This window comes from Carassius carassius, chromosome 46 (genome assembly GCF_963082965.1).
Source record: "Carassius carassius chromosome 46, fCarCar2.1, whole genome shotgun sequence".
NCBI classification, from domain to species: Eukaryota; Metazoa; Chordata; class Actinopteri; order Cypriniformes; family Cyprinidae; genus Carassius; species Carassius carassius.
The window spans coordinates 5,247,737-5,260,240 of record NC_081800.1 but is presented as its reverse complement, the minus strand read 5'-3'; the positions used below and the strand labels follow the sequence as shown (position 1 = coordinate 5,260,240).

Below are 12,504 nucleotides of genomic sequence, written 5' to 3'. Positions count from 1 at the left end.
TTTAATTACTCATTTTTTCGTAGTAACTGTAACTAATTATAGTTACAATAATTTTGTAATTAAATTACGTAACGCCGTTACATGTAACTAGTTACTCCCCAACACTGGAATTCAATAACATGTTTTCTGTTATACTTATGTCACTAAAACAAATAAAAAAATGTTTAAGAACTAAACATGAATTAAACTTTAAAAAACTCAGTATAAGAACTACTCTGAAAAGTATGTGCATCACTATATGTGGGGTGAGGTTGTGGAATAAGTTGGAACAGGTGTTAAAATAGTGTACAAACTTTAAACAATTTAAAAAGTTGTATAAAATCGAGTTACTAAAAGGTTATGAGGTGGAACAAGAATAATGAGGGTGGGTTAAAAGATTGATAAAAGATAATTTTTCTTATTTTTTATTTATTGTGCGGGCCGCAGTCAGTTCTGTATACATCTGAGCAGAGCAAAGATCGATTATCACGTTAGCAAACACTCCAGATTTGCGTTTTCCAGCTCTAATGTTTCTTCTGTGCTGGAGTTAGTGGAGCTGAAATAAATCCAGAGGCTATGGAGAGCAGCCCGACAGGTCAATAACAAACTTCAGTTTGTGAAAGGTTTCACACACAAACATATCGCAGCCCTGCAGAGTTCAGCTCAAACCCTAATTAGATCTCCCCAGCATCAGACCTTGATGAGCTTGTTCAGGTGTGTTTGATTAGGGTTGAAGCAAACCTCTGCAGGGATGCGGTTCACCACCCCTGATATATACAGGGCTCGACATTAACGCTTGTTTGGCGAGAATGATTCAGATGTTATTACTTTCAGTGTAAACGGTGACTAATAACGGATAGTGTATTGATCAAGGACTCGTCAGTTGAGGCTCGGTGCAGTGTTTGACTCGCGGAGAAATCAACACAATAAGCCAACAGCACACACAAAGAAACAAACATGAACAGACATACTGCAGAAAAAATATAAATATTCTATTTAATATATGCAACATCACACCACCAGGAGTGATGTTTTTCCCGACTTTCAGCTCGATTGCAAATGTGATATAGATTTTATACAACTTCAGTTAAATAAAAACAAGTAATATTAAATGACTTACATTTTAGAGACATTATGGATAGTTTTTGCTTCGTTTCAATAACAAAACTAGTTCTAAGCAAAGCCACAGCAGAACAATGGCGAATCTCCGAGCAACACACAAAACAGTCTTTCGTTACTAAATGATTCAGCAATTTTGAACGAGTCAATGATTCAGTGAGAAAGAATAAGCCGTTTGAACGAATCGGTTGAATCAATGATTCACTCATTAAGACAGTGACTTGCCACCACCTACTGGTGGTTTAATTTCATATTTAAAAGTATCATTGCATTTTTCCAACATTTCATATTTGTATGTCAAAAAAGTAAAACATTAATCTAGTTGCATTATGCATTTGAACAGATGGAGTTTGTTGATACCGATTTAATTTGAATAGTAACATGTCTTATTGTTCTAACTTAATGTATTGATCACATGTAAGAATTTGACGTAAATAGAAGCATGTACATTTAATCAGTTTAAACATAATTTTTTTATCCCAGACAAGTAACTTTTTTATTTGGCCAAGTGAATGATTGATTTACTTACTAAACTCATGTCAAAGCTTACTGTTGAGCCCTGTATATATATATATATATATATATATATATATATATATATATACACACAACCCGAATTCCGGAAAAGTTGGGACGTTTTTTAAATTTTAATAAAATGAAAACTAAAAGACTTTCAAATCACATGAGCCAATATTTTATTCACAATAGAACAAAGATAACATAGCAAATGTTTAAACTGAGAAAGTTTACAATTTTATGCACAAAATGAGCTCATTTCAATTTTGATTTCTGCTACAGGTCTCAAAATAGTTGGGACGTGGCATGTTTACCATGGTGTAGCATCTCCTTTTCTTTTCAAAACAGTTTGAAGACGTCTGGGCATTGAGGCTATGAGTTGCTGGAGTTTTGCTGTTGGAATTTGGTCCCATTCTTGCCTTATATAGATTTCCAGCTGCTGAAGAGTTCGTGGTCGTCTTTGACGTGTTTTTCGTTTAATGATGCGCCAAATGTTATCTATAGGTGAAAGATCTGGACTGCAGGCAGGCCAGGTTAGCACCCGGACTCTTCTACGACGAAGCCATGCTGTTGTTATAGCTGCAGTATGTGGTTTTGCATTGTCCTGCTGAAATAAACAAGGCCTTCCCTGAAATAGACGTTGTTTGGAGGGAAGCATATGTTGCTCTAAAACCTTTATATACCTTTCAGCATTCACAGAGCCTTCCAAAACATGCAAGCTGCCCATACCGTATGCACTTATGCACCCCCATACCATCAGAGATGCTGGCTTTTGAACTGAACGCTGATAACATGCTGGAAGGTCTCCCTCCTCTTTAGCCCGGAGGGTACGGCGTCCGTGATTTCCAAAAAAAATGTCAAATTTGGACTCGTCTGACCATAAAACACTATTCCACTTTGAAATAGTCCATTTTAAATGAGCCTTGGCCCACAGGACACGACGGCGCTTCTGGACCATGTTCACATATGGCTTCCTTTTTGCATGATAGAGCTTTAGTTGGCATCTGCTGATGGCACGGCGGATTGTGTTTACCGACAGTGGTTTCTGAAAGTATTCCTGGGCCCATTTAGTAATGTCATTGACACAATCATGCCGATGAGTGATGCAGTGTCGTCTGAGAGCCCGAAGACCACGGGCATCCAATAAAGGTCTCCGGCCTTGTCCCTTACGCACAGAGATTTCTCCAGTTTCTCTGAATCTTTTGATGATGTTATGCACTGTAGATGATGAGATTTGCAAAGCCTTTGCAATTTGACGTTGAGGAACATTGTTTTTAAAGTTTTCCACAATTTTTTTTACGCAGTCTTTCACAGATTGGAGAGCCTCTGCCCATCTTTACTTCTGAGAGACTCTGCTTCTCTAAGACAAAGCTTTTATAGCTAATCATGTTACAGACCTGATATCAATTCACTTAATTAATCACTAGATGTTCTCCCAGCTGAATCTTTTCAAAACTGCTTGCTTTTTTAGCCATTTGTTGCCCCCGTGCCAACTTTTTTGAGACCTGTAGCAGGCATTAAATTTTAAATGAGCTAATTAAGTGGATAAAAGTGTAAAATTTCTCAGTTTAAACATTTGCTACGTTATCTATGTTCTATTGTGAATAAAATATTGGCTCATGTGATTTGAAATTCCTTTAGTTTTCATTTTATTAAAATTTAAAAAACGTCCCAACTTTTCCGGAATTCGGGTTGTATATATATATATATATATTTTAGTATTAGTATTTTATATTTCCATGCCAAATGTAAATGTTTATTTTGTTCAATATGAAGAGTCAAGGTATAACCAGAAGTCTTTCCTTCTTTTGTAATTTAGAAAAACCTGCAAAACGCAAGAAGAATAGCCTTAGTGCCTTCTTCAGAAACGCATGGTTGGCTGTAAGAAGCACCACCCAGTGTCGACATCAAGGTAACAAAGTGTCCCCTCTTCAGCCAGCGTCCGACACAGATTCAGCTGATTCCCAGTGCGCTCCATCCAGCCTCAAACCAACGGCACATCGTCATCTAGCTGATCCACAGCCCGACCCATCCGGCCCTGAGCCAACAACTCTACAGGATCAAACTGATCCTCTGCCGGGATCATCCAGCATCACACCGACCAACTGTGATCCAAATCCAGCTGATCCTGAGTCAGCTGAAGGTGGGTCTACTGTCATTTTAATTCTCTCCTGTTTTTTCACACACGTCTAGTGACATCCCTCACGAAAGGAAAATATATTTACCAATATATTTCTTAAAATATATTGTGATATACTGTAATATATTGTTTTCCCTTTTTATTTTCTAATATATTATATATTTTAATACACTTTATAATATATTAATGATACATATTATATAATATATTGCAAAATATACAAATGATTGCCGCTTTCAATATATTGCAATATATTGGAAAAAATAAAGATATATAAGAATTAATATAATTCTAAGGGATTATTAAGTATGTTTATTTATCTAATATTTACAGCAGGCTTGTTAGTTTTGGAAACTATTTATTCTTGCGGTCTAGAGTCAAAATGTGACTTTTAATATCTGATGGTAATTTCCATCTCTTCAATTTCTTTTGGGCTTTTTAGAGAATCAAAAAATTGAGAAGAAGAAGAAACACATCTGTGCATTCTTCAAAAGAGCGTGGCAGGCTGTAAAACATGCAACAAAACAAAGCAAAAAGCACAAAGTGGCTGCTCTTTATCCACAGCCAGACACATATTCAGCTGATCCTCAGCTAGATCTGTCTGTCCTTGAGTCGATGGCTCTGCGGGATCCAACCATCCTCGATTCAGGGGCTCTACAGGATCTGATTGATCCAGAAGATCCACAGCCTGGTTCATCTGACCCTGATCGAGATCCAGATGCTTCAAGAGGAAACCTGTTGTAGGAGCATCTAGCTTTGTGCCAGCGGGTCTGCAGGATCCAGCTGATCCTCTTCCAGTCCCGTCTGGCCTTGAGCCAGCAGCTCCAAGATTTCCAGGTGCTTCCAAGCATAGACGAATTGGAGATCGATCCCGTTTCAGAGCAGCCTGTTTCACCGATCCAACCCCTGGTGATTGTTTTTCCACTTGTTAACCTTTTCTTGCTCCTCCACTGATTGTTTTAAACCTGTGTCTAGTTACCCTAGTAAGTGTGTGTGTTTATACGTGTCTAAGATAATTCAAACGCAAATGATATATCTAGTACTCTTGACCAAGTAGCATTTTCCTGATTGTGTATTTAAAGAAATATAGTTGTAAAGAAATGGAAAGAATTCTGTTGTTTTACTTTCACTTACAGTGCGTCTGCAATAGTATAGTATGCAATAGTAGAGTATGTGCTACATTTGAATTTAATCCTACTTTGTGTTCAATTTCAGATGCAGGGTTAGTCTCAGACATTGACCATAATTTAGTCAATATAGAGCTGATGTGTATTTATTTATTCAAGTACTGCTATTGGGCTTCATGTAAGACTGTGAATCTCATATACTAACATGTTCCTTTGTTGTATTTTTGCAGTTCCCTTTGATGAAATGTATGAAGTGGGAAGAAAGATTGGAGAAGGAGGCTTCGGCACTGTGTACGAGGGGATTTCCAAATTTCTGCATGAGCAGGTAAAATAACTGTTTTATTAACCATATGTACAGATCAGTGCTTCGACCAAAATGTGTTTCAAGTCAATTTAAATGGAAATATTTGTGATAATGACAATACAGAATCTTTAATGTTAAATTCCAGATTTAATACGATCAGTTTACCCATCTGTAACATCTAGTGCACTTGTAAAACGAATACTTTTGTAGAATTACTAATACGACGACTTTTTGTTTTTGCAGGTCGCCATCAAAATCATCCCTAAGAGAGATGGAGACCGGTTTATTGAAATTGTAAGTTGTCAAAACTTAATGTATATATTTAAATCTAAATTATATTTAATACAATTTATATCTTAAAAACAAGCTAAATTTGATCTTGAACTCTTAATAATTGCTCTTTGCTGTAGCTTGGCTGTTCCAAGCCGCTGTTAGCAGAAGTGGCTCTAAACCTGCTGCTGAAACGACCTCCGTTAAGCCCCTACATTGTGCACATGCTGGAATGGTTCGAAGAGGACGGTCGGTTCATCCTGATCCTGGAGTATCTGCAACCCTGCAAAGACTTGCTCAAGCTCATGCTGAACAACATGCAGCTACTGGATGAATCACAGACACGTAGGCTGATGTACCAAGCGGTGCTGGGAGCCAAGCACTGTCTTGACCGAGGCGTCTTCCACCGTGACATTAAGTTGAATAACTTTCTGATCAACACAAAGACGAACCAAGTCAAACTGATTGACTTTGGCTGCGGTGACCTCGTCACAAGTTCAGGCTACTTGGGTGCTTTTACAGGCGAGCTGACATTTTGTGTCCTAATGAGATCTCAGTCTTCTGTGTAGTGTGATGCTGGTGACTTTTGTAAAACGAAATGTTTGTTTAACCTAAACATCTCTTGCTTACAGGAGGAGTCCGCCCACCTGAGTACTATGTGAACTTTCAATACGAAGCAGGGCCAACAACTGTTTGGTCTCTGGGCTTTATGATGTACTCAATGATATACAAACGTCAACCCTTTAAAAGTCTAAAAGACATGATGCTTGGCAGTCTGAGGTTTAAGCACAAAATATCCACAGGTGAGAGGGAACAATTATACCATTAGAACAATGACAATAATATTGTTAAACACATAAAGCATCAGAACAATTTTTTAAATAAAACATGCTACATATTTCAACATTAATTTCCTATATGACTATGTTCAGTGTCATATGGACATGTGTATGTGTAGTGTTCATGACTAACCAGTGCACGTGAAAACTTGTACAGAATTGCAGGATTTGATAAGCCGCTGCATGACTCATGACCCAACTGAGAGAGCAACTATAGAGGAGATCCTACAGCATGAATGGTTTCAGCAGGGACAAGTGTCAGGAGTAGCTCAGGATCAGGTAGTAACAGGTAGGATCAGACAACTTAGGAGAGAAGGCAGATGATGACAGAAATCCCAAGAAATCCACACAGTGCTGAGCTTCAACTCTCCTTTACATTCATTTTTTCAGCAGATGCTCCAAATGGCCCCTGGAGAGGAAAACGAAATTAACAAATTATTCAGCAGAGAGTCTTCAGAGCAGCAAGCTTAGTTAATAAGGCAACAGACTTGGTGGACAAAAAGTAGTGCAAAAACAAATACAGAAAATTTTGAAGAGCTAATCTAGTGCACAAAAAGAAGCAAATTTACTTTAAAAAGTTACTGTAAAAAATGAGAGCAAATTTAGTACACAAAAGAGAGAAGAAAACTTGTATAAAAAGCAGGAGCAAATATAATGTATTAAAAAAACATATTTTGTGTATCAAAGGTGGAGACTATTTTGTAGATTTAGTGCAAAAACTAAAAAAAAACATTCCCATCATCTCCTCTAACCGATCCTCAAACATACTCAAACTAGTTGTGTGGATGGAGGGAAAATATTTAATAAAAAATGACATTTGTATTTTGTATAACTCGTCAGTTACTGACACAGGCACACACACTTTCTGAACAGACTTTGCATAAACTTCAATGTTTATTATAAAGAGATAAAGTTATAAGTACTATAGCCTAACCCTGACATGAGTTTTCAAAAAAAGAAAAAAAAAAAAAAAAAAAAAAAAAATTATATATATATATATATATATATATATATTATACCATTTTTACAAACAAGGATGTCCCAAAAGGAGGTTTTGTCAGATTTAGTTAAATTCTGGATATAAATTTGTGCCCTAAAATAAGGTTAAATAGATGTGAACACACACAAACACACATTATTTTTGAAATGTTAGGCCATTTTTGTGTAAATGACAACTCGCATCTAGTTATGCTAAACAGTCTTAGACAAAAGGCCTTATAAAAGACAACCAAGCCAATGAAAGTAGGTATCAGGCAGAGAGACTTTGTCATTTATTTATTTTTTAATTTGGCAGCCCTGGTAATTTTTTGGATTCTATGTATGAAAAGAGCAGCATTATTTTATGTCCCACAGAAAAAAAGAAAGTCATACAGGTTTAGAAAGATATATGGGTGAGTAAATTAATTTCCATTTTTGGGTGAACTATCCCTTGTGTTTTTGCCATATTATTAGATTGGAGTGGTTTTCTCAATGAAATGACGACCTCTGCGCCAGCCCTGTTTTTTCCACTTCAACAAAAATCATGTGGTACAGTATATTGATAACAATCTATATCAGTGTGATTCAACATCTGTTCAATAAAAAATACACGGCAAAGAATTATTTTCTTAATCGAGACTTTTTGATGAATGCACATATTGAAGTTGTAGCGGATATGACCCGAATCAGACAAATTAAAGAGTCGATCAGAACTGTGGTTGAAACATGAGCCAAATTCCTCAGAAAGGCAACCGGAGGTCATAAAACATTCTGTGCCACAAGTCCCAAGCAAGATAACCAACCAACCAACTCTTTCACAGAACAGCTTTCAACATTAACACCACTAGAACAATTATTGACAATTTCAATTCGGAGAAGAGATTTGCAATTTTGGCGCAATTAATTGAGATGCAACGCCGGCAGGGGCGGATCTACCAGGGTGGCATGGGTTGGCAAATGCCACCCTTAAAGAAAGCCTTGCCACCCCTGCTGCCACCCCAGTTGGCAGCAACGAATTAAAAGTTATGGCCAATTTGTAAATTTACAAATTGACTTATAAATGAATATCAGTCCATCGCTTCACTCCATATTCATTTATATGTAACCCACACATTTGACTATCATGTTATAATCACTTATTGTGTATATCTTTTAATAACTATTGGATAGCTTAAGGATACATATTCATGTTTCATATGTATGTGCTTGAATCTGCTTACTTGAAACAGTCATGACCATCAGTTATTTGTCAAATGTATCATATTCTAGTTATAGGAATCATGTCCAAAATTAGACCCTGCAAGAGCGAAGAAAATTCGGACCGTGTGCTTGATAAGATAACATATGATTTATGAGACCCCCGAGCTAAGACAATATCTGATTGGTCAAGACAACATTTGAGGTGTGGCCAACAGGCCAGATTAAATACTCAGGACACCATAGAATTCTGATTTTAGCTTTGCTTCCTAGCTTTAGCTTTTAGCCATGCTGTTAGTCATCACTATTCTTTGAGCGCGGTTCCAGCGTGCTTCAGCCTGCACGCCTGCTGCTACTTAGCCACGATGAGAAGAAACACCACCTAGTCTCGCCAAACGTTACTTCTTTTCTTTTCCGTTTGAGAGTTTTGTGTTCTGAGTTAAGTTTTGTAACGTCGAGTCTCCGACGTCTGACCTCGAGTGCCCGTTTCAACTTCAACCAGCCACACAACTCCGCATCTTCAGCAAACGCCCAACCACGGGCTTCCCAAGATGTCACTTCAGCGACTACGGAACTTCCAGCCAATCAGCGACATCGGGAAACCCCCTTTCAACGACAACTTTACACAGGCTATGTACCTCCAGACATCCGTACTGGCATATCTAATATAATTTTAACCTCATTGAGGAACTCAATGCGAGGGTTCATTAAGTGATTGATGGTTGTTCATGTCTATGCAATTTTACGAATTGCTGTAAACTTGGGACTTCACATTTCCATTCTCTTAAACTTATCTTTCCCTAACTTTCGATCTTCCTGCAACTTGTGTGAATGTGTGAGTGCGTGCGTTTATGTGTTAGATTAGTTTATATGTCTTAGATTTATCTAATAAAACCTTATTCATATTGAAAAGAGAAGTATCTTGTGTTTTGTGCTTACAAGTTAATGTCTTAAACTGCCGATCTTGTTACTGTGCTAATTGATAGTGTTTTCACTATACCTTGGATATTAATATCCAGCGCAGATTTGATGTTAAACGGCTAGTTCAGTGAATCGCAGGGCATCTCAGTGATCAGCTGTGAAACAGTGATTCTGTTCAAATTCCCTTTAAAATCTTAAATGATTCCCTTTGAGCTAAATTGACCTGTTTCCCTTACAAAGTAATTACTGAATGCTTTGTGCTTGGAGGGGAAACTGCTGTTGTTCCACTCCACTTTTATCCACTTTTCAAGTCATTTTTAAAATTATTACTTTTAATTAAAATCTGTTAACAATTTTTTTTCTTGCATTTTGGCCACAGCTGTCTTCTGCAAGCCCTGTTTGTATTTTTCTGTCTTCTCGTGGAGGTTTTTCTCGGCTGCAGTCAGTTTCTTCACTTTACATGTCGTGCGGTAGGTCTTTTTGCTGCATTCATTTGCAACTACACACTTAACCGCAATATGATAACTGAACTGATTCTTAGAGAAGGGTTAGTTAAACTGGAGAAAATTTGTGGAAAAGGTTATAATCACGGATGCCAACTCTCACACATTTGTTGTCAGATGCATGCTTTCGGGCTCATACGATTTTCAGAGTAGCACAGAACTTGATTTATGCCGTGCTGCACAGATCAGCACAAATGAGAGTATATGTTCTGTTTGGCCAGACCATTATGTTGGGTGTTGGGCCTACATGTGTGCTGTCAGCATCATCACTTACAGTAATGAAAAACAAATTTGTATTACAACAGAGAAATGAGCACAATAAATTTAAATGTGCATTTCCATGTGTCATAAAATTAACATTTATAAAATTAACTTTTATGATAAGACTATCTAATAAAGAGTACAGGAAAAATAAACAATAGTTACTGTTAATAGAGGAGCGAATGTGTGTTCCTACGCAATAGGTGACATCTAGATAGACTTTTTATTTTCTATAGTTTAGTGATTCGAAACTGCCTTTCTCATACAACTGCAGACAAACAAGTTATATGCATGTATTATGTACTTATCATTATGTTGCTGATATACATTATGTACATAAACTATTTATTTTCACTTTACATTTTTAAATAAGCTAAATATATATATATATATATATATATATATATATATATTACATTTTAAATAAAATGTATGCATTTAGCAGATGCTTTTATCCAAAGCGACTTACAGTGCATTCAGGCTATCAATTTCTACCTATCATGTGTTCCATTATTATTATTATTTATTTTATTTTTTTAATTCGCCAGCTGTGTTGGGCAGTTACATTTGACAGTAACTAAAACTGTCACCACTAAAATGCACTACTTTTTAAATAAATTAACTCCGTTACTGTTACCATATGGTGCATTGTCCGTTACTTTTTTTTAACTAATTCATTTTGGCTGAAGTGTAGCCTACAGCCTAACCTGATTGCAGCAGCGACGCATTGTAGGATTGGTGGATGCCAACCTCTGTAAACACGAAGATGCACTGTGGGTGTGTTTCCGTTTATTCAAGTATGTGCGGCAGTCATGGCGAGTCAAGGCGAGAGCAAGACGAGTTTCTCAAATTGGAAATGTACTCATTATTTCACTTTAGTAGAGCATAAAGACAAAAACCTTTTAGTCAAATGTAAGCTGTGTCTTTCTGGTTTGAATGTCCTATCCCATCCTACAAATTTCCAATCCGTGCGCTCAGATTTTGTACCCTCGGTTTTTGAATCCGTACCCACGAATTAATTATCCTGTGCACACGCTTTCGCAATCCGTTCCCTCGGATTTGTAAACTGTACCCATGGATTCACGTTTTTTTTTTTTCCTACAGGTGACGTACGGGGCTCCGTAATGGACAGATCAACAAAGCTATTGCACGGTTTGTTGTTGAAAACATGCAGCATGTTCTGAGGACAGTCTTACAGAACTTGAGATAGCCTAATAGAAATTAAAATGAAGTCTTTATTTACTCACCCTCCTGTCGTTCCTAATCTGTATGACTTGATTTGATGGAAAGCTGGTTGCTGTTGCAATGAACTATGACAGTGTACAGAGTCAGAGGCTTTCAAAGATCAAAAAGCACCTTAAAAGTGTCACAGTGTCTGGGTTGTGTTCCCTGGGTTTCCACTAGGTGTCCTCAGTTCCCACGGTGTTTATCATATTATCACTTCCTGTCTCCTTATTTGGTCACCTTCCTCCTTGTTTAGTTAATTGATTGTTCCCCACCTGTCTCCTGTTTCCCCATTATCCTTTTGTGTATTTATACCTGGGCTGTCTGAGTCTTAGTCACGGAGTCCTTGTTTAATGTGATGTTAATTCATGTCCGTCATCTAGTCGTGCCCTTGCCTTGTGTTCATGTTTTGTTTATGTTTTGGATTCTCTGGTTTTGACCCTGCCTGGACTGTTTACCCTTTGGATTTGCCCTTTAATAAAGTCACATACCTGCACTTGGATCTCTCCCGTGGTTCTTTGTAACACCGAACGTGACAGAAGGACTCCGTCCAGCGAAGATCCAGCGGTATGTCTGTTTATGTCTCCTCCCCAGCCACAGAGTAGGAGAGGAACGGATTTGAGGGAACTCGTCTGGTGGTTTTCCGGGGGACCAGGGGAGGTCGCCGAGGAGGGAGTGGTCGAGAGGAGATTCAGCACCGCTCTCAACCATGGCCTCCCTTCAACCCGGGGCTCGTGTGGGATGGATCAGACGGAGTCTCCAGACAAGGTGTCACCGACTCGCCATCATAGAGGGCGGAGGAGGAGGAGACAGGCGTCTACCGTTCCTCAAAGCCCGGAGGACGTTCCCGAGGCGGTGCCCGATGCTGTTCCGGAGGCCGAGGAGGTGCCCGATGCTGTTCCGGAGGCCGAGGAGGTGCCCGATGCTGTTCCGGAGGCCGAGGCGGTGCCCGATGCTGTTCCAGAGGCCCAGGCGGTGCCCGATGCCGAGGCGGTGCCCGATGCGGTTCCGAAGGCCGAGGCGGTGCCCGATGCCGAGGTGGTGCCCGATGCTGTTCCGGAGGCCGATGCGGTGCCCGATGCCGAGGCGGTGCCCGATGCTGTTCCGGAGGCCGAGGCGGTGCCCG

At 38.7% G+C, this 12,504-nt stretch overlaps 2 protein-coding genes across 2 annotated transcripts; both read left to right on the top strand.

The window, feature by feature from the left end:
• Positions 1-553: 553 nt before the first annotated feature.
• On the top strand, positions 554-4,498 carry LOC132128957 (uncharacterized). The gene is made up of 3 exons (XM_059540371.1): positions 554-574; positions 3,434-3,757; positions 4,197-4,498. Exons 1-3 carry the CDS (start codon positions 556-558, stop codon positions 4,496-4,498), a joined length of 645 nt encoding a protein of 214 aa, XP_059396354.1. The 5' UTR covers positions 554-555.
• Positions 4,380-6,091, top strand: LOC132129459 (serine/threonine-protein kinase pim-3-like). Its single transcript, XM_059541077.1, has 4 exons — positions 4,380-4,663; positions 5,112-5,206; positions 5,429-5,479; positions 5,596-6,091. The coding sequence occupies exons 2-4, from the start codon at positions 5,126-5,128 to the stop codon at positions 6,022-6,024; spliced, it is 561 nt and encodes a 186-aa protein (XP_059397060.1). The 5' UTR covers positions 4,380-4,663; positions 5,112-5,125; the 3' UTR covers positions 6,025-6,091.
• Positions 6,092-12,504: the final 6,413 nt, after the last annotated feature.